This window comes from Scyliorhinus canicula, chromosome 15 (genome assembly GCF_902713615.1).
Source record: "Scyliorhinus canicula chromosome 15, sScyCan1.1, whole genome shotgun sequence".
Lineage (NCBI taxonomy): Eukaryota > Metazoa > Chordata > Chondrichthyes > Carcharhiniformes > Scyliorhinidae > Scyliorhinus > Scyliorhinus canicula.
Window position 1 is genome coordinate 23,347,049 of NC_052160.1, and position 26,035 is coordinate 23,373,083.

The 26,035-nt window shown below is 47.2% G+C and overlaps 1 protein-coding gene across 1 annotated transcript in view; it reads right to left on the bottom strand.

Moving 5' to 3' along the window:
- LOC119979047 (transformation/transcription domain-associated protein) overlaps positions 1 to 26,035 on the bottom strand; it is a 213,511-nt gene that overhangs the window by 184,486 nt on the left and 2,990 nt on the right. The window contains 12 exon segments of the mRNA XM_038821026.1: positions 468 to 702; positions 3,593 to 3,671; positions 4,406 to 4,544; positions 4,628 to 4,724; positions 6,093 to 6,181; positions 7,960 to 8,037; positions 8,479 to 8,604; positions 8,695 to 8,751; positions 9,020 to 9,103; positions 11,894 to 11,998; positions 15,525 to 15,635; positions 18,949 to 18,998. Coding sequence (XP_038676954.1) covers positions 468 to 702; positions 3,593 to 3,671; positions 4,406 to 4,544; positions 4,628 to 4,724; positions 6,093 to 6,181; positions 7,960 to 8,037; positions 8,479 to 8,604; positions 8,695 to 8,751; positions 9,020 to 9,103; positions 11,894 to 11,998; positions 15,525 to 15,635; positions 18,949 to 18,998 — 1,250 coding nt within the window.

The following is a 26,035-nucleotide window of genomic DNA, read 5'->3' on the forward strand; positions in this document are numbered from 1 at the left end:
CAGCAATTTGGGAAGCACAGTAGAGTTGTTTGAAGCCGAGGAGTTTTGCGTGCAGCACATGCTGCGAAGGGATGTGCAAAACTGAGGCTCTATGACACCACCACTGGCAGAGGTTGTAATTACAATGTGACAGTCAGTTCCTATTGGAAATGTTTACATGGGTCTTGAGAAAACAGATAACATGGACAGGAGCTGTGTGTGTAGATGCAATGTTTTGAATATAGTACCAGTTGATCGCCCCACGAAATGACGCAGAGCGACGGCTAACAGCAAGCTCAAGGTAAAACAGGGTAGGGAACAATTGGACAAGGGCAAGCACAAGTAACTCAGCCCCCATTTTAAAGTCATACATGTTACCCTTATTTTTCCTATTTCCATTATAACTACAGCATGTAACACCAAAGTTAGAAATTCACAGTGACAACCGAAAAATAGTTTTGAAATTCAGTACACTCTTAACTCTGTACCTCCAACATTCGCATGAGAATATCTCTGCCATTTCCATTCTCCTGCTCGCTTTTTGAACGAATACAATCTACAAGGTTCAACAGAAGCTTGCAAGACATTGTCTGGATGCTGCTTGGCAATGACTCGTCATCTATATTCTTTGCAAACAGCTGAACGGCAAGGGCTAGATCATTCAGAGGAAGATGCTGACGGACGTGATGCACCAGGTCAGCCAGAGTGCTGTAGGCCAGTGGTCTGTTTCAAAGAACGTAAAAGATTTGACAACAGAATTACAATTTCCTGCACAGAACATCCACACAATTCTCTCTGCAAATTATAAACAGAAACACAAACAGAAATTGCCAGCACAAGCATGTGGGCTGGAATGGTCACCTTTTCCATTCTATTACTGTATGAATGGTAACTGAAGTAAAGTTTTAATAATTAGTTACATTTATATAATAAGATAACACACCTTAGGATATGACTTCATACATATAACATATAAATCTTTATTTCTATTGCTTTGTAATATAAATTAAATTTAAACCCGCTGGTACAATGAGCCCATATGGACTCCTGTGTTATATACTATGTTCTGATTCTATAGAGATGGTTGTATAATTTTATATATTCGTGTGATTAATGTTTAGAGAAAGGGAGGAGAGAAATTAATCCTGTCTTTCCATTTGATAGCAATCATCGCTGTGTCATCCAAATGATCACGGTGGTACAGTAGTTAGCACTGCTGCCTCACAGTGCCAGGGACCCGGGTTCAATTCTGGCCTCGGGTGACTGTCTGTCTGGAGTTTGCACTTTCTCCCAGTGTCCGCGTGGGTTTCGTCCGGGTGCTCCGGTTTCTTCTCACAATCCAAATATGTGCAGGTTAGGTGGGGTTACAGGGATAGGGCCTAGGAAAGGTGCTCTTTTGGAGAGTTGATGCAGACTCGAAGGGCTGAATGGCCACACACACACACACACACACACGGGGAAGTAAGTTGACAACACAAAAAGTCTACAAAGGAATACACAGAAGGCTGGGTCACCGAATTTATTCAAGGCGGAGTTAGATAGATTTTGTTTTAAAATGAGTGGACTAAGATTGGACAATGTGGGAAAATGCAAACTTGTCCACTTTGACAAGAGGAATAGGAAAGCAGTACATCTTATAAATGGAGAGAGATTGCAGAACTACTGTTGTATCCTTGTACATGAATCACAAAAACTTAATAAGTAGATACAACACGTGATTGGAAGCCAAATTGACAGGTGGTGCTTTTTTAAAAAATAAATTTAGAGCACCCAATTATTTATCTTCCAATTAAGGGGCAATTTAGCGTGGCCGATCCACCTACCCTGTACATCTTTGGGTAGAGGATGAAACCCACACAGGCACGGGGAGAATGTGCAAACTCCACACGGACAGTGACCCGGGACTGGGATCGAACCCAGGTCCTCAGCGCCGTGAGGCAGCAGTGCTAACCACCATGTCGCCCCCAAATGTTGGTGTGTATTGCCTGGGGAATCAAGTATAGACATCGGGAAATATTGTCGCAGCTGTGCAGAGTCTTAGTGAGACCGCCTCTGGAGTACAGTGTACAATTTTGGTCTCCTTGCTTAAGATAGCATATAATTGTATTAAGAAACTATTCAGAGAAGTTCACTCGACTGCTTCCTGGAATGAAGGGCTACGGTTGGAGAGAAAAGATTGGGTCTATACCCATTGGAGTTTAGAAGAATGAGAGGTGAACTTATTGAAACATAGAATATCCCATGGGGACTTGACAGGATGGATGTTGAGAGGATACTTCCCCACGTGGGGAGCCTAGAAATAGGGAGCACATTTTAAAAATTAAGAGTTTCCCATTCAAGACTGAGGGGAGTTTGTTTTCCCCCTCAGAGGGTCATTAGTCTGTGGAATTCTCTTCCCCAAGGAACAATGAAGGCTGGGTCTCTGATTCTATTCAAGGCTGAGTTAGACAGATTTTTGACCGACAGAGTCAAGCATTAGGAAAGGTCAGACAGGAAAGTGGAGTTGAGGATAGGCCATGATTTTAGAAAATTGTGGGCAGGTTCGAGGGGCTAAATGGCCTCCTCCTGCTCCCAATTCTTGTACCCTTGTGTTCACTAAGGAGATGAAGAAATATGTTACACCAATTGAGTAAATTCGATGTTGGGAGCCGGTTGAGCTCAGTTGGCTGTCTGTTGCTGCGTGAGCCCAACAGTGTGGGTTCAATTCCCGTACCAGCTCAGGTTGTTCATGAACCTTTGCAACCTTGCCCTTCGTCCGAGATGTGGTGATCCTCAGGTTAAACCACAATTCAGCTCTTCCCTTCAAAGGGGAAAGCAGCCTGATGGTAATCTGGGACCAAGGTGGCTTAAAAGAAAATTTGATTTGTGATCACTGTTGCAATGTGGGAAACGCAGCAGCCAATTTGGTCACAGTAAGCTCCCACCAATAGCAATGTGACAATGACCAGATAACCTGTTTCAACAATGTTGAAAAAGTAATATATAGTGACCAGGAAAAACACCCTAGCTCCTCTCTTACACCCACCCGACGGTGCATTTGAGGCCTTGGTTTAAATTTTCACTCAAAAGGCGGGCAGCACTGAAGTGACAGCGTGACTTATTGAAACATGGATCTTGAGCCCTTTTGATTCAGAGATGAGAGGGCTACCAACTGAGCCACAGCTTCTACTAATCTACTCTTGTCGGCTAGCAAGACAGGCTCAAGTGCCAACGCCTAAATTAAAATGCCTCAATTCTTCCCCTTTCCATATGTATATTTTAGCGATGTCATGAAAACTTGAACTCTTTCTTACAAAAATTCAAATGATGGCAAACGTGTTGCACAAAACAGGTCACAAAGTAAAATTAGGAGGGGATAGTGTTGCAGTTAAATGCTCATAATGAGATTCCAAAAGCGCCCTTGGAGGCATACTCACAATTAAAGTACCAAAAAAGGTGAAAGTGTATAAAATGTCAGCATTTAAAGTAAAGTGGAATCCTCAATTACAGCAACTTTTAATGCAAAAGGCCATCTGCAGTCAAGTCGCTGGTAGCATTTTCTTTTTTTTTATGTGCAGGCACTATTTAATTAAACGCCCCAGCATATTTGCAGCGCATCAGACTGATTGCCTACCTCAGCGTTTCACGAGCTGTGTACCCGGAGCCTATTAGCACAGATTCATCAAACAGCTTATCCATGCATGGAATGAATTCTGTAAAACAAATGATTGGTATTATGCAGAAAGCCACCAACTCTCCCTCATTAATGCAAACATAAAACTAATTAAACATCATCAACTTTTCCCTTGTGAGACATTAACACAATTATATTATGCTAACATATTTACAGTGTTCCTACTGTCCAGCACAGTAGTAAATATCTAATTGCACAAAGTAAGCACCAATTACCATGGTGGCTGATGATTAAGAGACTGGGGGGTCTCATCCAGAAGTTGAGAAGTTCACTTCACTGCTTGGAAAATAGAAAACAAATCTAACAGATATCATAAATTCACGCCTCCAGTCACATTACGTTGGACGGCAACTTCGCAGAGAGGCGGCAACAAACTGGGTGACAGAGCATTTCAATCCTGACCAGTCCAGCCATGCCAAGGCAAAGAGTAGAGGCTGGGCACTGCAGCATCAAAAGCAGAAGGCTGGAAGGAGCGTCAGCTGCTGGGCTCCTGCACATATTCTAGCCACCGCCTCAGAAGGGCAACAGCTGAGAAGCAAAGCTAGGTCTCTCGCCCACTCAGAGGCAATTGGGTGATAGGGGAGATGGGATGGGCGAGTGGAGAAGTCGTGAAAAAATAACTTGGAAAAAGGTCTGCTGTCTCACAGCCAAAACAATCAGCATTCCACACCATCGTTGAACGGCTCAATTTTAACATTACTTTGGCACTTCTGAGCAAACCCTTCAGGCGTGCACAATGCAAAAACTACATACGGTTGCGGAGGTCGGTCGTCAGAATGTGTTTGGCTGCGATCAGCAGTTCCTTCCGTAGGTGGGCAGTTTCAGAAGGACAGTTAGTCAGCAGTTGTAGCATTCCTTTCACCATCTGCTGTGAATATTTTCCAACCAAATCCTAGAAAGAGAAATAAATAATTCCATGCAGGATCTCTCTTACACGTTTAAACTCCAAGTAGAGACCATTAGAAAGAAACGTACCTGATAAATTCTTATGATGTACGCAAGAAAGGACAATGTTTTAATCTGCGCAGCGATGAAGTCGGCATACAGCTCCTTATTGTAAAGTTTATTTTGCCTACGACAAAAAGTACATCCTTTCAGGCCCAAATCATTAGATTCCACAAATGGTTACATTTTAATGAAACAGGAGGTGCAGCAATTAATTCAGAATCGATTAAGAAGAGGGCGTCTTTTCAACTCAATCTTAGTAAGCGGTGATTTCCGTGCAGAGACATTAGTGTGACATTGTGTAACGCGTCATAAAACTGATACTGCTTCTGACTATTTAAGGGACTATACATTTGGTCCTTTAACTAATTCAAGGTTTCTGACAGCATTAACCCAACAACTCCAAATGCCACACTAAACAACAATTTCAACACTTTTGTTAATGAGACTTCCAATTATATCATTTATTTCACCCTTATCACAGGTCTAGAAGCAGAGAGTCCACTACCAATACCTAGTGGACACTATTTCTGATCACAATGACTGGTGTGATATGCAATGCCTTTCAGTACAAGAATCCGTCAGCCCAATGATTTCCCAACCACAACAACGACCACCTCCATTGGGCTGGGTTGGGAGCCGTTAGACTTCAGACATTATTGGCCATAGACCCTGGGGGCCAACACTCAAAATACCCCGACAGTTTGGACTGGAACATGGCATTCCAGCCCTAGAAGTGACGGAACATCTTGGCACGTCCTAGCCAAGTCCATTAACCCGACAATGAAGTTACTGTGAAAAGCCCCTCGTCGCCACATTGCGGCACCTGTTCGGGTACACAGAGGGAGAATTCAGAATGTCCAATTCACCTAACAGCACGTCTTTCGGGACTTGTTAGAGGAAACCAGAGCGCACAGACACAGGGAGAACGTGCAGACTCCACACAGACAGTGACCCAGGCCGGGAATCGAACCTGGGACCCTGCCGCTGTGAAGAGGAGCGCTAACCAGTGTGATAATGTGCCATCCAAAAGATCAAGGCTAGTGGGAGAACTAGAAGAGAAAATGTCCGGGTTTCTGATCAACGGACCTCCAAAGCAGCTGACGTTCCGAGTATTTTACACATTCACACCTTCTGAGATAAAGACACGATTAGTTTAACTAGAGGAACTCTTCCCAGTGTCCACTGGCAGGTAGCGAGTTCTTCTGAACCAGTATGCAAGCCAACAGGACATTATGACCATCATAATTTATCAAACCATAAAGTATCCAACACTGCAAACTGGCAGTTGGAAGGTTTTCTGATGAAAGAACAACATTGCTCGTCGGTCAAATCGCCCCAGAGATTATATTCAGAATTCAGAGACTCCTCACTCTTATCATTAGGTTTTTTGTTTCAGATTATATTAAGCAAATGGTTGGATAGCAAATAAAAACTTGCACCAAGGCAGTCACTGTTTGCAGTCTACAGCACCCCCCGGAGGAATAATGCTTACCTTGCTTGAGGTGTAATCTGCAGCATGATCGTGCTCATAATCAGAGGCACAAAATCAGACACAACATTGTGTATGCTCTGCTTGTACAGCTGAAATGAAACAAAGATATTTGCGGATTTATTTAGACTAACACCAGGACCTGACATTAGTATCATCATTTGACAATTTCACTTTGTCCTCTCATGGACGTGACCAGGCCCATTGAAAGGCAGCTTCACAAATGGGATTCCCCATGCCCAGCATTCACAGTCTTAGCCCCACCACCCAGGATAGGAACCCAAGTACCACCTTAGAGGAATCCAACTCTCAGCCTGAGTCACAACTTTGAAATGGTCAAAGTCAGCTCTTGGTAGAGGGATAAAAGGTGAGCTACTCTCGCAAAGGTTCGCTGGTGAATTTTAGTTAATTTGCCATCAGGAGCAAACCCATCAGCAACGCTGGGTCACAACACAGCAACTGGACATCCGCCCCGTGCTCCATCCCTTCAGCATCATGGCTCACAACTGACTACTCAAGGACAATTAGTGATGGGAAATAGGTACTGGTCTTGCCAACACAACACTCGCACCTCAAGGATGAATAATACATGTTAAAAATGTATTCCTGGAAGGAATGGGCGGAATACCAAGAGTGGTTGTTAACCTGTGGCTCTACCACTGGAAAAGATAATGGGTTGAAATCAAGGTACCTCCCCCTGTATGCAACCACCCCTCGCGAATTTATTTAGAAATAAAATCACCCTGCGCACAATTTCCTATCAACTCCACAAGAGTTCCACATTCGGCACCACCTCCCCCATGAGCAAACCAAGACTAGCTCCTTGAAAAGGTTGCTGGATTCTTTGAGATTGCCACAGAAAATGGAGTCCGTCAATAATACAGCACTAGGATGTCATCCACATGGGCAGTGATTTCCTGTATGCAGAGAACAGCATCACCCCAGCTGCACACTGGCACAGTAATTAGCACTGCTACCTCACAGCGCCAGGGACCCGGGTTCGATTCCAACCTCGGGTGGGTGACTGCGTGGACTTTGTACATTCTCCCGGTGTCTTCGTGGATTTCCTCCAGGTGTTCCGGTTCCTTCCCACAGTCCAAAGATATGCAGATTAGATAGATCGGCCATGCCAAAATTGCCCCATCGTGCTCAAAAATTTAGATGGGGTTACGGGAATAGGACGGGCCGTGGATCAGGTGGGGTGCTCTTTCGGAGGGTCGGTGCAGGCTCGATGGAGCAAATGGGCTCCTTCTGCATTGTAGGGATTCTATGATTCCATGTGACTTTATTCAGCCATTTACATTTGACAAATTGAAGGTGAGCAGTTAGAGGCTGGAGCCAGGGCCAACAGTGTTGTCCACTAGTGTGGGGAAAAAGGTTTAAACACTCTTGTGGCCAGATAAAAAACAGCCACCGTCCAGATCAGATCCACCCTCATGGAACATCAATGATCCCAGGTTTCAAACCAATTCAGGAATTCACCTCTTGGATCACTGACTAATTGAACAAAAACATTTCAACAGTTTACCCACTAGAAAGGAGAAGGAAAATGATGGGCTAATACAGGGTGTGGGCTAATCCTGCATGCTTCGAGAAGCCAGCCAGGACATTGGCAAACACTACGCGCAAGCATTCAGCTGGAAGGGGGCTGTATGGACTAGAGAAGGATGGGGAAAGAGAAAACGGTGCATCAGAATATAATTTTTTTTTTTTTAAAGAACAGAACTACCCATTGCCACCAGAAAACCCAATGGTATCTGGATGCAGAGTTGAATAAATCTATAGGTAGAACCCAACTGGTGCAATATCCCAAACATCTAGAAACAAAAGTGCATTGCCACTCTATGGTAACAACAAATGTAATAACTACCTGATACATGAGAACGACAATGATCGGAAGTTCGGCCAAAACCTTCAATGAGAGAGAGCCTCGAGGAATTATGGTATGCTGAAAGATACAAGTATTTTAAACATACTCAAGGTCTTTCATTAATATAGGCAATTGCAACAATGATTTACTAATTTAGAAAGTATTCCCTACAAGTACTGTTTTGGAAGGGTCACCAAAGCCTACTAAAAGTAACCAGCTTCTTTAAAAAAAAAGCTACATTTCGAAGTATGTAAGCAAACAGATTCATTGTATTAAAAATGTATTCCAAATTCATGCAAAAAAACTATTTTTGTTTTTAAGTATCGGATTTTTCTTTAAATGCAGATTTACCTGAACATTACTTTGCTTTCTAAACACGGGTTAAGACTGCAATAGTTATTTTCACACAGGATCTTTATGCCCAGCGGAATGGAATGCTTCAACCGGTGTGTCTGCATTTGATGCAAGCCCAGTTGCCAAAACCAGATGGACTCATGAACTTTCAACAGGCCGACTTACCGTCCTTGATTCGCTGTCCTCTCGCTCAGGATTGGTCTTGACTACGACCTGAGTGATCATTCCCACCATCTCTGGGGAAGGAACAGTGTTATCAGCGATCGCTTGGGGCTTCTCAAAGTATCGTGTCTAGGGACAGGAGGAACCAAAAAAAAAAAATGATTTTTATTTTCCCCCAACCCAGAGATTCGAAAGAATGATCCACAGCACGATACGTACCACAACTTTCGGTAGGTCATTATAAATCTGCTTCACAAAATCAAGGAAGTGGTGAATCTGCAACAAAAACAACACTGCGTTAGCAAAATAATGCACACTTTTATAGCCTGTTTTCATTATACAGGGTCATTACAGAATTCAGACTGAACCAGTAGCTTCTCAATGTCATTAGACTTTTTAAAAAAGATTCATTTTAACAAGCATTCCAGACAATTGTCTAGAGATTCTCATTTGAACTTAAAGGCAGCTCAGTACAATAAACCACACAAACTGATGACTTTCTATACTTTTTAAAACGCCTGGTCTTTCAAGCAAGAGTACTTACTTCCTGTGTGATTGGTGGTCTGAATTGCTTGTGCAATTCAATGATGATTCGGAGACAAATAAGTACATTCTCTTCATTTTCAACCTAAAGCAGCAAAATGGTAGAAGTGTAACATCACATTAAGCATTTGCCCATTAACAGTGATTTTAATAGTTTCAGAATCTTATTTCTCTTCATTTTCATACAAAATAAAACACAACTAAATAAATTAAGTCCAATAGTTACGGGTCAACTTTCAGATCTGGATTTAAGGGGACCCAAATCTCAGGTGAAGATATGATTCCTTGCAAGAATGCTCCACAATGTGAGGTTCTATCCGAGCTATTCAATTGCTCAATTTACTTCCAAATACACTCAGCTCCTGTCTTTTTCATCTTAAGGGGATGTGTCGCATACCTGCCAGCTGAATGACAGTGTGTGCACACCTACCTGGTGAATATCAAAATGCCCACAATATTTGGGCCTGAATGTGTGGTAAACCATGACTGTAGGTGGATGACGGGAACAGAGGAAGCCCATTCAAACATACAGGCATGCAGTGCCATTCCCGTTAAGGCAGTTCTGTCCTCATCTGGTGCTCTTGTCCTTACTTGTACCCTTATTGCCCATCCAGCTTACATTAAAGCACCTCAATTTAGTAAAACCCTGGCCTCTAAATCAGAAGATTCTGGATTAAAGTCCCAGTCTAGAATATGAGCATAAAAATCAAGGGTGACACTCCCAGTGCAGTACTGAGGAAGTGCTGCCTTGTCAGAGTTACCATCTTTCAGAGAAAACAGGAAAACAAAGCCCTGTCTGTTGTCTGTGGGCATAAACAAATCCATGACATTATCCAAAGATCAGTTATTCCCAGTATTTTAGGCAATATTTATTCCTCAATCAATATCATAAAAGAACAGATTATCTGGCCATTATCAACACTGCGTTTGTGGGAGCTTGCTCTGTGCAAATTGGCTGCCATATTTCCTGCATTACAATAGCGACAATGCTACTTGTACTTCACTGGTCAGAAAGCGCTTTAACATATCCGATGGTAATAAAAAGCACTGAGGGAGTGCTGTGCTGTCTGAGGTGCCAGCATTCAGACGAAACATCAAACCATTTGATGCCATGGCCCTAACCTGAAGAGCAGGGAAGCCATCGCTAGTGTCCTGTCCAATATTTATCCCCCAAACAACATCATAAAAAACGGATATGGTCACGCTGCAGTTTGTGGGAGCGTGCTGTGTGTGAAAGGGCTGCTGTATTTCCTACATTACAACAGTGGCCATACTTGGAGAGAGTACTTCACAGGCATAAAAAAGCTCTTTGCGATGTCCTGAGCTAATGAAAGGCGCTATATCAACGAAACTTCTTTCTTTTACTTAACTTGGAATCCATGGCTTTCTGAGGCGATGTTCCGGAATTTTCAAACATTTCTATTGAGGTGCTTTGCTATTGACTGAACTCAAATTTGAAGACAAAAGTGAAAGCTCCTTTGTTTCAAACACCCCCCTACGTGAAAGAAGAGTCAGTCCCTATCCACCCTGTCAATTCCCTCTATTAGACCGAGGAACCTGGGCCTATAGTCCCTAGAACTGAGAGGAACAAGAGGTAGTGTAATTGAAACATATAAAATTCTTAAGGGGTCTGCCGAGATGGATTTTGGTAGAACAACTCCTCCCCCTCCCCCCCCCACATCTAGAACTTCACAGTCTCAGGTGAAGGGGCTGACCATTTAAGACTGACAGGAGGAGAAAATAATTTCACTTAAAGGGTTGCGAACTCCCCACCTCAGAGATCTGTAAATGCTCAGTGGCTGTGTATAGTCAAAACTGGGGTTAATAGATTATTTTTAGGCACCAAGGGGTATTGGGAATTGATACAAGAATGGTGCAGGCAGGGGAAGTTGAAGTGGATCATAAGAACCTAAGAAATAGTGGTAAAGATCATTCAGCTGCTCAATCCTGCTCCACTATTTATTAAGATTGTGGCTAATCTGATTGAGGTTTTAATTCCACTTTACTGCCTGATCTCTTCTCCCTCGCCACCCACATGACCCTCGACACCCTTGCAGATCAATAATCTGTCCAAAATAATCTGTCCGACTCAAGCTTTGAATATATTCAATGACCTGGTCTCCACTGCTTTCTACGGAACATAGTTCCATCAATGACAGTCGCTCTGAGAGAAGAAATTCTTCCTCAGCTCCACCTCCCTTCCCCTTATTTTGAAACAGTGTCCCCGGGATCCAGGAGAAATATCCTCGCAGCATCTACTCTTTTCAAGCTCACTCAGAGTCTCATGGTTCATTAAGATCATGGGCAGCACGGTAGCATGGTGGTTAGCATAAATGCTTCACAGCTCCAGGGTCCCAGGTTCGATTCCCGGCTGGGTCACTGTCTGTGTGGAGTCTGCACATCCTCCCCGTGTATGCGTGGGTTTCCTCCGGGTGCTCCGGTTTCCTCCCACAGTCCAAAGATGTGCGGGTTAGGTGGATTGGCCAGGCTAAATTGCCCTTAGTGTCCTAAAAAATAAGGTTAATGGTGGTTGTTGGGTTACTGGTATAGGTATACGTGGGCTTGAGTAGGGTGATCATTGCTCGGCACAACATCGAGGGCCGAAGGGCCTGTTCTGTGCTGTACTGTTCTAATTCTAAAAAAAAAATCACCGGTCACTGGCAGAGCGAGCTGGAGGGGATGACCAGCCTCCTCCAGCTACTTATGTTGCGTTAAATCAGAGAATTGAATTCAGCTGTGAACTGAAATCACACATTGCGCTCCAAAGACTAAACATTAGAGAATTACATGCGAGATTAGAAATAGAGTTTTCAGCTACTGCCAGGAGATTAAAAATGCATAAAGTTAAAACAGAGGAAAAAACGGGGTAACTTACCTCCAAAAACCGGAACATCACAGACAAAATATTTTTTGTGTGGGAACGCAAATGTTCATTTGTTGGAATTCTGTGGATGATTTCAAGGACAAGCTTCCGAACTTGCTGGAAATATACAATTTGCAAAATAAGATTTCACTACAGAACAAAGCACACTGGGTTTTACTGCACACAAATGAAAGTTGCCAAAGTCCCATAGGCTGCTCTCCGCCTTTTGTGAGAGCGCGCTGACTGGTGGTGATTGAACCCGAGGGTCTCTACTCCTCAGACGAGGGGCAAGGTTCAGAAGGCGGTGCCTTCACGGATAACCTCAGCCGGGACGGGATTAGAGCCCCTGCTGTTGGCGTCGCTCCGCATCACAAACCAGCCGTCCGGCCATCTGAGCTAAACTGGCCCGAGTGTTATTGGAGCTGCACCCATTCAGGCAAGGAGGAACCTACAAAATTGTGCACTGATTTTTTTTTTTGACTGCAAATGCAGACTGTCGGCCATTTGAAACAAGTCAGGAGGACAGCTCATGTAAAACATTAACAAAAAAAAACTGCACAGAACTTAAAAGCAACTTCAGTAACTTCATTTGAAGCCTACTTGTGACAATAAGCGATTTTCATTTCATTTCTACAAACTGAGCAAGAAACAAACTGAACTTAAAATAAATCAATGTGTAATTTTACAGCCAAAAATTGAGCAAATTAACAAAGTTTCCTGTGTGCACAATTTACCAAGTGTTACTACAAGGGGCAAATGGTGAAATTCTGCAGCAACACCGGGGCATCAATTGCTGGAACAACTAAAATGCTAAAAGCTCCAGATCTAATCCAAGCAGCCTGGCACTAACTGCGCCATCATTTGGACAACTGTACAAGACGAGGTGCGACAGCTCAAAGGCAGTGGTCAAAACACAGGGGCAACCATTTGGAACATCCTGCCCATGCACCCTCTTTGGAAGGAGCTATCCAATTAGTCACACTCACCCGCTCTTTCCCCACAAATATCTGCCCTTTAGGTGTGCATCCAATCCCCTTTTGAAAATCATGCTTCCACCACCCTTGCTGTGCGCCCCAGATCATAATTTTACTGCGCAAAGATTTTTTACCCCACTCCCGGCACCATGCTTTTTTGGCCAAAAATCTTAGATGTGTGCCCTGTGCTTCCTGGTCAGTGTTGCAGAAAATGTTTCTCTGCGATAACTATTCACCAAGGAGAGGGACATGATGGATGTTGAGGCTAGGGATGGATGTTTAAATACTCTAGGTCATGTCGGCATAAGAAAGGGGGAGGTTTTGTTATTCTAAAAGGCATTAAGGTGGATAAGTCCCCAGGACCGAATGGGATCTATCCCAGGTTACTGAGGGAAGCGAGGTTCGAAATAGCTGGGGCCCCCTTGTTTAAGAAGGGTAGCAGGGATAATCCAGGGAATTATAGACCTGTGAGCTTGACGTCAGTGGTAGGCAAACTGTTGGAGAAGATACTGAGGGACAGGATCTATTCACATTTGGAAGAAAATAGACTTATCAGTGATAGGCATCATGGTTTTGTGCAGGGAAGGTCATGTCTTACAAACCTAATAGAATTCTTTGAGGAAGTGACAAAGTTAATTGATGAGGGAAGGGCTGTAGATGTCATATACATGGACTTCAGTAAAGCATTTGATAAAGTTTCCCATGGCAGGTTGATGGAAAAAGTGAAGTCGTATGGAGTTCAGGGTGTACTAGCTAGATGGATAAAGAACTGGCTGGGCAACAGGAGACAGAGAGTAGTGGTGGAAGGGAGTGTCTCAAAATGGAGAAAGGTGACTAGTGGTGTTCCACAGGAATTCGTGCTCAGACCACTGTTGTTTGTGATATACACAAATGATCTGGACGAAGGTATAAGTGGTCTGATGAGCAAGTTGGCAGATGATACTAAGATTGGTGGAGTTGCAGATAGCGAGGTGGACTGTCAGAGAATACAGCAAAATATAGATAGATTGGAGAGTTGGGCAGAGAAATGGCAGATGGAGTTCAATCCAGGCAAATGCGAGGTGATGCATTTTGGAAGATCTAACTCAAGAGCAGACTATATGGTCAATGGAAGAGTCCTGGGGAAAATTGATGTACAGAGAGATCTGGGAGTTCAGGTCCATTGTACCCTGAAGGTGGCAACGCAGGTCGATAGAGTGGTCAAGAAGGCATACAGCATGCTTGCTTTCATCGGACGGGGTATTGAGTACAAGAGTCGGCAGGTCATGTTACAGTTGTATCGGACTTTGGTTAGGCCACATTTGGAATACTGCGTGCAGTTCTGGTCGCCACATTACCAGAAGGATGTGGATGCTTTAGAGAGGGTGCAGAGGAGGTTCACCAGGATGTTGCCTGGTATGGAGGGTGCTAGCTATGAAGAAAGGTTGAGTAGATTAGGATTGTTTTCGTTGGAAAGACGGAGGTTGATGGGGGACCTGATTGAGGTCTACAAAATTATGAGAGGTATGGACAGGGTGGATAGCAACAAGCTTTTTCCAAGAGTGGGGGTGTCAATTGCAAGGGGTCACGATTTCAACGTGAGAGGGGAAAAGTTTAAGGGAGATGTGCGTGGGAAGTTTTTTACGCAGAGGGTGGTGGGTGCCTGGAATGCTTTGCCAGCGGAGGTGGTGGAGGCGGGCACGATAGCATCATTTAAGATGCATCTAGACAGATATATGAACGGATGGGGAACAGAGACGTGCAGGTAAGGTGGATTGACCATGATAAATTGCCCTTGGTGACCAAAAAAGGTTTGGAGGGGTTATTGGGATAGGGTGGAAGTGAGTGCTTAAGTGGGTCGGTGCAGACTCGATGGGCCGGATGTCCTCCTTCTGCACTGTATGTTCTATGGGCTCTCCAAGGTAGTTATGGGTAGAGCAAGTCACTAGGATACAACACTTAAAAAAAATATATGCTGACAGAATTGCGAGCTCTAACAACTAACTTTTGAAGCTGTTAAAACTAGAGGAAGAAAAAAAATGAAAATTTCCTGGCGGAGAGGGGAATTTGTGGCTCATGCAGTCATCCACTTTGCAGAGATCACTGCAAATGTTTTGTTACCATAGTAAAGCACAAAGCAACGGTCACATCCTTGCTCCAACCTGAACCTATACGCTGGCATGCAACTTGTGCAGTCGTGCATTACAACTGTTCACTGGGACCTAAAGCAGAGAGCTGGGTCAAACCCTGCGCAATGATGCTTACATTCTAAACAAGCTCATTAAACATACCAATAATTACTGTCAAAATCTATTTGTAAAGATGAGCATTTGCTGCCCTGCAGATTGGTGAGCTAAGAGTTCATTAAACCCCATCTACAGATGGCTCTCCCTGGTTGAGGAGGCTTATTAATTTCCATACAAAAGAAACCATTAGCGCACACTCTGGCTGAAACTAAAGAGAACTGTGCAAACTTTCATTTATCCGAGAATCACCTTGACACAAAACATTCTTTTTTGCCTTAAAGGGCTGGAGTGTACAGTGCTACAGTGACCAGGGATTTGCTATCCCTTTATTAAATAAATGAATAATAAAGGCTGTTGAACAAAGCACTTCCGATTCTTCAACCTGTTTAGCAAAATGAGTCAGTCGTCGGAGAGGCAATAATGGAAGGCACCGCCACCACATACCTGGGCAGATTTTTCCTGAAGGAACTGCACTTCTCCATCCTGTAGGAATGTGAGAAAACGAGGAATGATGTGTTCCAGGAAAGTGGAGTACTGTGGTGAAGTTGTGACGTTCTAGAAATGAGCGACATTACAGATGTTGTTTATAAACTACAAGGAAAACTCAAGAATAATAAACCACATCTCCTAAGCGCAAAGAGTCCAGCATTCTAATCCTCACCAACTCTATTGAAGGAAATAAACCAGCATGCTACTTTAAACAAAGAAAGTTAAATTGCAGGTAAAGCACTTGCACAGTTCTCGTGTTTAAATTTAATCCTGGCTGAATATAAAACATCACACTGCGTGTGAAAATATCAATTGCTTGTGAAACCATAACCCCCCAAAACTCACCTTCTATTGGTGGCCATGGGCTGAGCAGTCGCACGAAAGGTGGTCCTCTCGTGTTAGCTTTTTACCAAGCCCTTCGAACCCATCAAACTGATACACAAACACCATGAAATTCCGTCAAGTCTCACCCCCAACCAACCAGAATGCTGCTGAACCAGCCACGGAGCCGAAAAAAACCCAGCAAAAGTCGGAAAAAAATCTCTGACCTCAGAACGAGGGGGCACGCGGGGAGAAACAGAGCAGAGCATGGCGGACCGAGCGGGTTCGCCAACACATACGCCAGCCCACTTGTTGATGGAGCTTCTCTCGACAGAGCTCCAGAAATGCAGTGACTTGATAAAAGAGGACCATACATCGGCCAAGAGGATGGCAATAGAAAGCACACTGGCCCCAGTGAAAACAGATTGGGGGGGGGCATCTCCTAAAAGGGAGGGAGCACCTGGCAGAAGGGGTGGGGTAAAATAGCAATTCAGGGGGAGCAGGGTGCGAGTGGGGAGCAATAGGGGTATGTGCAAAGGGAATTGCAAGGGCAGGTGGACTTGAGGGGTGGGAGCGAGAAAGAGTCAGGGGAAGGGGTGGGGGTGACAACAACAGGTTGTAGCTACCTGGGTTGGCCACTTCCCTAGTTTAAAATGGAGATTCGCAAAGAACGGAGGGAAAAATGGACAGCATTCGAAAACAAGCAGTTTTGCAGAGTTCCTTTGTGTATTCAGTCTGCAGAAAGCAGACAGCACTGAAACCAGCAGTAATCTGCATATTGATGAGCGATCCCAGGGAACAATTAGCTACATTTGAGATACTCAATAACAAGTCAGACTCCTTGGCGCCAGCAGGAGTCCAAGACAAAAGAGGCTAACGAGCCCCAAGGAACGCCCAGCGATCAGGGAACAGCCCCAGTATTGGGGAATTCAAACCGATCGATTGGTATGGGATCCAATCGATTGAAAGTACGCTCGGGGTCCGCCCAAAAGGGCGCAAAGCCCCTGGGACCTATAAAAGACAGGTCCCAAGTTCAGTTCACTCTCTTAGCCAGCCCTCCCAGCAGAACACCTTAGCAGCTCTCGAAGAACTTGACCGTAAGAAGGAGAGGCCTGGCCGATTGCTGCACCACCAAGTTAAGTGTCATGCAACGCATGCTACGAGACAGACACTCCTGACCCCTTAGTCCATACCAGCTGGAAGCCTGCAGATCCAGTACAGAGCCAGAGGCCATTGTTCCCTGATCCGGCGGGTTCCCTTATCCAGATAAGTATTGGCCTATTAGTGGTAGGAACAGTTTAGTCTTTTAGTACTATATGCATGAGTAGCGAATAACTGTGTATTAATAAACGTGTCTTGTTTTGAACCTTACTAATTGGTGTATTGAGTCATTGATCTGAACTTGAACTTGAACCTCGTGGTAGTATCCTAAGGATACCTGGCGACTCTAGAGCTAAGTAATAAAACAGAGCCAATTGAGTGTAAAGCACACTCACCAGAACGAGCAACAAGGTCACACACAGATGGCTGGAAAGAAGAAAGCGATGGTGGCCACGAACAAAGGGAAACCCTGGCATGCAGGGGCACATCCATGAGACAAGAATGGTGGACCCCACCGGGGGGGGGGGGGGGAACCAGAAACCCCCAGCCGACAAGGCGTTCTGCGAACAAATGTCACAAGCCATTGACAGGTATGTAACCTGCAACCAGAATAGAGGCATCTCACCCTCCACATTCTGGAAGGCACTGAGGATAGTGATTTGGGCGGGGGCGGGGGAGGGCGGTGTCGGAACAGCCAGAGAGCCAGAGCTCTCTGAGGGGCAGACGCCCTAGCTTTTGCCTCCCTGATCACCAGCCAGAGATGGGCAGCGCCACCCGAGGACGTGGACTGGCTGTCCGATTTAGCGGATTCCTCAAATTGGAAAAATAAAATTCTCCATCAGGGGATCTGGGAAAAGGCTTCCACAATACATGGAGGGAATTCATCAGCCTCTTTGAGGACCTGTTCGTGATGGTGGTTGGGGGGGGGGTGGGGGGCTACGCCCAGAGTGCTGATAATATGCATCAGGTTTTATATATGTTTCCCGTGTTTTCTACTCTTTTCTTTTTTCTTATAAATACAATTGAAAACTAATAAAAATATACTTTTTAAAATCCATTCAAAACTCTATTCTCACAATATATAATTCACAGGAGCAACAGAAACCCAGGTTTACAGTTGACTCTTGTTAACGCCTGCAGAATGGTGCACAGTGGTGTCCATACAACAAAGAAACTCAGTGGAAATTTACCCGGTGAATGGTCAGAATATGGGACTCACTGTCAAAGGAAGGAACAGAGGTGAATTGCATGGATTAATTTAGCAGAAAACTAGAAAAACATAAGGGAGTAAGGAATTGGAGGAGATACTAATGGGGCTAGATCAGTGACAGGGCAACTGAGGCTGGTGAGTGGCCCACCTTCGTCTCTGTGGGCCACAAGGTCAGGCTCGCTCACTAACCGTGGCCTCATGAATAAGATTGAATACATTTAATACACGCCAAATGTTTCATAACGAGTTATAGAAAATGCTTAACATCATTTTTATATTAATAAAACTATCGTCAACTTCAAATGGTAAAAATAAATATTTACTTTGCGGCAGAGGGGACACACGGCTCTCACAGTCAATGTTGTGAGCAATCAGCACACACAGCACTTCGCTTGCCCTGGTTTTTACGTGCGTATCACTTCAGTCATAGCGGCAGGTAAAACTACGCAGGTGGAGATCAGCGGAATGTGGCAACCTTGCAGATGGGCAACAGTCCAGTCTCGTGGGCCACACTCAGAACCCAGAGGGGCCGGTCAGTTTGCCCACCAGTGGGCTAGGCGACGAGAGGTGGGACTGGCTTGGCCCAGTTCTGACTGACCGGTCAGTCTCTGAGCTGTAAGTAACTAGGCGACCGCAGTTTGTTTCCTCACCTTATCCAGGTCTTTTAAACACGGTCATAAAAACCATACCCTAAATTCAAAAGGACCACAGACAGGATGCTTTACAGGGCCAACAATGAAAACTTACTTCAAAATTTTCACTGACTTCTTGCATCATTTTCAATTTGGTTTCATCAGCTGCAATAAAAAAATAAAACAGGGATCACTTAGGACTGAAAATAACACCGTCGACTTCGTTTCCAGCTATATGGTGTGGCAGAAGCAATCAGATCTTATCAGTTTTACTAACATCGCCCATAACAGAAGGCAGCTTCACAATCACACCGACACTCACACACACACTGACACACACACCTCACTTATTCGCACATACAGATGCACACACACAAGCGCGCACACACACACAAGCGCGCACACACACACAAGCGCGCACACACACACAAGCGCGCGCACACACACAAGCGCGCGCACACACACAAGCGCGCGCACACACACAAGCGCGCGCACACACACAAGCGCGCGCACACACACAAGCGCGCGCGCACACACAAGCGCGCGCGCACACACAAGCGCGCGCACACACACAAGCGCGCGCACACACAAGCGCGCGCACACACAAGCGCGCGCACACACAAGCGCGCGCACACACAAGCGCGCGCACACACAAGCGCGCGCACACACACACACACACACACACAAGCGCGCACACACACACACAAGCGCGCGCACACACACACGTGCAGAGCCACCTTCTAAAATATTCGGCAGGGCTCTAGCGATTTGTCTCCATCATTTTGCTTCTGTTTTGATTCATTCTGTTAATTGTCAAAAAACATCAGTTTTCTCTTGAATGAAGTATCTATCGCATTTCACCATTTTCAAATCTGAATCGCAGAGTAATTTATTAATTCCATATTTCCAATCCCATAGGCTGTTCAAAAACATTCTTGGCTTCAGAAATAGTGGCAAGTGCAATAACCAAGAAGGTTACGCCAAATCTTTATAAATCACTGCTTAGGCCTCAGCTGCAGTGTGGTATCTAATTTTAGGCAGGGTGGCAAAACTTTGGTGAGGGTGCAGAGGGAGATGTATTAGAATGATATCAGGGATGAGGGGCTTCAATTCTGTGGAGACTGGAGAAGGTTGAATTGTTCTCATTAGAACAGAGATATTAAGTGGGGTGTTAAGAGAGGTGTTTAAAATTGAGAGAGGTTAATAATGGCGAAACTACTTCCATTCACAGAAGCAACAGTAATCAGAGGACTGAACGGGCCAAATAGCCTTTTTTGTTTAAGATCTAGCATGCCACGACGTTGAGAATGCGCTGCTCGGCAGGGTAGTGGCAGCAGATTCAATCATAACTTTCTAAAGGGATTGGGATATATGCAGAAAGGAGAAAAAGTTGCAGGACAGAGGGGCAAGAGCTGAGGAGTGGGACAGATGGATAACTTTTTCAGAGAACTGACACCAGCATGACGGGCCGGAGGGTCGTCTTCTGCGCTGTAAGATTGTATAATTTCACATACAAAAATATCTTGGCAAACGGCGAGATATTTGAATTTGAGTAACACACATGCAAACTACACACATTCCCCAGGGTAAATGTCAGGACGTTTACATTTCCTCCTCCTACCTACAACAAAGTCTTTAAATATTAGGACCGTGTGCCACGATAATGTTCACCCCCCCCGGTGGCAATTATAATTGCAGGCATCTCAAATGAACTAGTCTGCCAAAATCATCAATGAGATAACGAATATACGGGTGAGGTACAGACATTAATTAAGACTTAGAAACAGAAAGTCACAATTTTGCCATGCATCTTCTTCATGTCCAAATCCAGGGCTCTCCAGTATGGCTCAAAATAACAGGCAGGGTGATCGTGGCAACAGCTTATAGGAGTTACAGGGTTAGAAGTTAAACTTCTTTGGGTTACAAAACAGAAAAAGTTCAACTCACTAGACCCCCTTACTTTCAAACTATAACAAACCTCATACTCTCACCCCTTCCATCATTTAATCACACCGACCCTCGACCCTGTATTTGCCTCAAATCTCAAACATGAAAGGCCATTGACCTGAAACGTTAATCTTCTTTCTCGCCGCAGACGCTGCTTAACCAGCTGAGTGTTTTCCAGCATCCTCTGCTTTTATTGTGTGAATGAAGCCAGTAGTAATTTCAAAGACCAGATTGCCAAAGCTGCAGGAAAACTGATCCAGTATCTGATAAATCACTGCACAGAAGCCTCTACGTGAATTTTTAAGGACCGACTTTACTGACTTATAACTGATTTACAAGGGCGAAGAAAGCCAGCGGAGGCCCAGGCCGCAAGGCAGCGGAGGCCCAGGCCGCAAGGCAGCGGAGGCCCAGGCCGCAAGGCAGCGGAGGCCCAGGCCGCAAGGCAGCGGAGGCCCAGGCCGCAAGGCAGCGGAGGCCCAGGCCGCAAGGCAGCGGAGGCCCAGGCCGCAAGGCAGCGGAGGCCCAGGCCGCAAGGCAGCGGAGGCCCAGGCCGCAAGGCAGCGGAGGCCCAGGCCGCAAGGCAGCGGAGGCCCAGGCCGCAAGGCAGCGGAGGCCCAGGCCGCAAGGCAGCGGAGGCCCAGGCCGCAAGGCAGCGGAGGCCCAGGCCGCAAGCCAGGGGAGGCCCAGGCCGCAAGCCAGGGGAGGCCCAGGCCGCAAGCCAGGGGAGGCCCAGGCCGCAAGCCAGGGGAGGCCCAGGCCGCAAGCCAGGGGAGGCCCAGGCCGCAAGCCAGGGGAGGCCCAGGCCGCAAGCCAGGGGAGGCCCAGGCCGCAAGCCAGGGGAGGCCCAGGCCGCAAGCCAGGGGAGGCCCAGGCCGCAAGCCAGGGGAGGCCCAGGCCGCAAGCCAGGGGAGGCCCAGGCCGCAAGCCAGGGGAGGCCCAGGCCGCAAGCCAGGGGAGGCCCAGGCCGCAAGCCAGTGGAGGCCCAGGCCGCAAGCCAGTGGAGGCCCAGGCCGCAAGCCAGTGGAGGCCCAGGCCGCAAGGCAGTGGAGGCCCAGGCCGCAAGGCAGCGGAGGCCCAGGCCGCAAGGCAGCGGAGGCCCAGGCCGCAAGGCAGCGGAGGCCCAGGCCGCAAGGCAGCGGAGGCCCAGGCCGCAAGGCAGAGGAGGCCCAGGCCGCAAGGCAGCGGAGGCCCAGGCCGCAAGGCAGCGGAGGCCCAGGCCGCAAGGCAGCGGAGGCCCAGGCCGCAAGGCAGCGGAGGCCCAGGCCGCAAGGCAGCGGAGGCCCAGGCCGCAAGGCAGCGGAGGCCCAGGCCGCAAGGCAGGGGAGGCCCAGGCCGCAAGCCAGGGGAGGCCCAGGCCGCAAGCCAGGGGAGGCCCAGGCCGCAAGCCAGGGGAGGCCCAGGCCGCAAGCCAGGGGAGGCCCAGGCCGCATGCCAGGGGAGGCCCAGGCCGCAAGCCAGTGGAGGCCCAGGCCGCAAGCCAGTGGAGGCCCAGGCCGCAAGCCAGTGGAGGCCCAGGCCGCAAGCCAGTGGAGGCCCAGGCCGCAAGCCAGTGGAGGCCCAGGCCGCAAGCCAGTGGAGGCCCAGGCCGCAAGCCAGTGGAGGCCCAGGCCGCAAGCCAGTGGAGGCCCAGGCCGCAAGCCAGTGGAGGCCCAGGCCGCAAGCCAGTGGAGGCCCAGGCCGCAAGACAGTGGAGGCCCAGGCCGCAAGACAGTGGAGGCCCAGGCCGCAAGACAGAGGAGGCCCAGGCCGCAAGACAGAGGCGGCCCAGGCCGCAAGACAGAGGAGGCCCAGGCCGCAAGACAGCGGAGGCCCAGGCCGCAAGACAGCGGAGGCCCAGGCCGCAAGACAGCGGAGGCCCAGGCCGCAAGACAGCGGAGGCCCAGGCCGCAAGACAGAGGAGGCCCAGGCCGCAAGACAGAGGAGGCCCAGGCCGCAAGACAGCGGAGGCCCAGGCCGCAAGACAGCGGAGGCCCAGGCCGCAAGACAGCGGAGGCCCAGGCCGCAAGACAGCGGAGGCCCAGGCCGCAAGACAGCGGAGGCCCAGGCCGCAAGACAGCGGAGGCCCAGGCCGCAAGACAGCGGAGGCCCAGGCCGCAAGACAGAGGAGGCCCAGGCCGCAAGACAGCGGAGGCCCAGGCCGCAAGACAGCGGAGGCCCAGGCCGCAAGACAGCGGAGGCCCAGGCCGCAAGACAGCGGAGGCCCAGGCCGCAAGACAGCGGAGGCCCAGGCCGCAAGACAGCGGAGGCCCAGGCCGCAAGACAGCGGAGGCCCAGGCCGCAAGACAGCGGAGGCCCAGGCCGCAAGACAGCGGAGGCCCAGGCCGCAAGACGGTGGAGCTAATGATTGCAGCTCAACTCATCGACAATTCTGCAGGAGACTCACACAACATGGATCCAACCCATCCCGTTGCAACAAGATGGCATAAGGAGAATATTTAAAACAAAACGCCATGAATTCAGAAACCAACCACAAAACGGACTTGCTTTCTGTACTGCCAATTGTTTTTGTCACTGACTGGAGAAAATGTTCACATATTCAACACTCCAAACACTTTCGCAGGATTTTGTATCGCAGCAAGTTACCAAGTAAACCAGACACTTTCCCGATCAAAATCAGAGTAGTAACAACGGACTTCCATAGGTTAAGATTCCTCATGCACGTTTCACAATTATAAACCCAGCTCTTTGGAACCTGTGCAGGGTGCCAGCTGTGACTCAGTAAGCAGTACCCTTGCCTCAGAGTTAGGTGGTTGTGGATTCAAGTCGCACTCCAGACATCCGAGGGTAAAATCAAGGTAGAGACACCCATTGCTCGCGCTGAGGGAGTTCTGCGGTGCCAGAGGTGCCATCATTCAGGTAGGATGCTAAACTGAGGCTCCCCCCCCCCCCCCCCCCCCCCTTCGGACGCCCAAAGATCCCAAAACCTTGTTTCAAAAACAAAAAATGGATTCTGATTCAGCACTCAGACTGCAGACAGAACTCCAAGGATTCGACTACGAGGAGAGATTGCCTACTCGTATTCCCTGGGAAACAGAAGATTAAGGATGATTTGATCAAGACTTTGAAAGGGAACTGAGAGGGCGGAGAGAGAGCCTTTTGCTCCCGGCAGGAGCAGTGTCGGGCACGAGGGCAAAACCTCGAAATCAGAGTCAGGTCACTCCGGGCGGCAGACCACATTGGACGCTCACCGCGTCACACAAAGTAGAAGTGGCAGAAGTCAGGAATTCTCTCACACAAAATACAGATGATGGTTAAAGGCATAAAGGGATTCGAAGCCAAGGTAGATGAATAGAGTGAAGATAAAGATCAGCTATGATGTAATTCAATGGCAGGACAGGCTCGAGGGACTAATTGGCCTCCTCCTGTTCCTATGTATCACGAGCAGAGGAGTCCCCCCCCGCCCACCCCCAATGAGGAGTCCGCCCCCCCCCAATGTCCCGGCCAATACCTATCCTTCCACCAACATCACTGGAATAGATCATTTAATCAGTGTCTCATGTATTATTTTCAAATTAAATCAATAGTTTATCACCCATTTAATTGATAATTGTTTTATTTTAAAAACAACATGATTTTATTCTGTGTGGTCTCAGTCTCAAAAGGTTGCCCCGTGCTTTTTGAGTCACTGCCCCAGCTTATGTTTCAGTGCCAGTTGTGGGGACTGAGTGTGAAGGCGGAGAGCAGAATCCTGCAGGCGGGCTGAAATAAAAACAGCGACTGCTGCAAACACTCGGCAGGCCACACAGGTTCTGTGGAAGCAAGGAATGTGGGGTTAACGTTAATGGCCCTGCTTCAGAACTGATGGATGCTACAGATAAATACTCCACGATTACAGGTCTTAATTAGGGTTTCAAAAGCAAATGAGACAAATAAATGACATCTTATTCCAATTTGCAAATATTTGAAATGATGAAACCTGCCAGGAAGAGGAGTCAAGGGGAAAAAAAAAAAAGAGATGTCTGCACTTAGGTGGACATGAGACAATGAAATGACAGAACCGATAACGCTGCAAAGCACAATCAGGCAATGATGAAATAAATTAAAATATGTGACGGAGGCACAGAGGAGATTTAAATAGTTAGAGCAAAATAGCACAGGTAGAGGGAAGAATGGAAAATCCAGCTAAACTGGCCCTGAAATGCAGCAGGAGACAGAAACGGAGGTGGGTGGGTGTCGAGGCAGAGGCGTGGAATTGGGGGGGGGGGGGGGGTCCTCCACCATACACACGCCCCCCACCCCACCCATATACACGGACACGATTCCCATGTCCACTACCCCCACACCATGTCCCCATCCCCCACTGTAGTCTACCGCCCAGAGCCTGCCAACACCTCCACACATACCCGCGCCCTGCACCATTCCCCACCAGCAACCCCCACAACCATTTCAGAGCCTGTCCTGAGGCGGCTTCTCACAGCCCGCAACAGGCCACCAGTCAATAGCCTGGATGACTTGTGCCCAGAATTTCCTGTCCAGCATCAGTGGCCGTACTGAAGCTAACAGGAGCATATTTTGTTGAACATTATTTTATGGAAATCAGTCGTGTACAGTTTCAATAGAAGCTTCAGGATGATTAGACCCTAAAGTGAAAGAAAACATGGCTTCACTTTTCTTTGGCACAACCTAATTCGCAACACCGCTGAAAGAATTTAAATCAGGTTTAAGCCAAACCCAAGCTGATAGATTCCAGCGCACAAAGAACAATACAGCACAGGAACAGGCCCTCCAGCCCTGTACTGGTCATGATATCAACCTTGGCCAAAACCCTTAACACTTCCTTGTGCCGTATCCCTCTATACCCACCCTATCCATGTGTTTGTCAAGATGCCTTCTGAACAGCGTTATTGTATCTGCTTCCACAACCTCCCTTGGCAACATGTTCCAGGCACTCACCACCCTCTGCATAAAACACCTGCCTCACACATCTCCTCTAAATTTTGCCCCACATACCTTAAACCTATGCCCCCTGGTGACTGACCCCTCCACCCTGGGAAACCGTGCCTGCCCATCCACTGTATCCATGTCCCTCATAATCTTGTAGACCTCTATCAGGTCACCCCTCAACCTCCAGCTTTCTAATGTAAACAGTCCGAGTCTATTCAGCTTTTCCACATAGCTAACACCCTCCAGACCAGGCTACATCCTGGTAAACCTCCTCTGCACCCTCTCCAAAGCTGCAACATCCTTCTGGTAGTGTGGCAACAAGAACTGTGTGCAATATTCCAAGTGCAGCCTTACCAAGGTTCTGCACAACT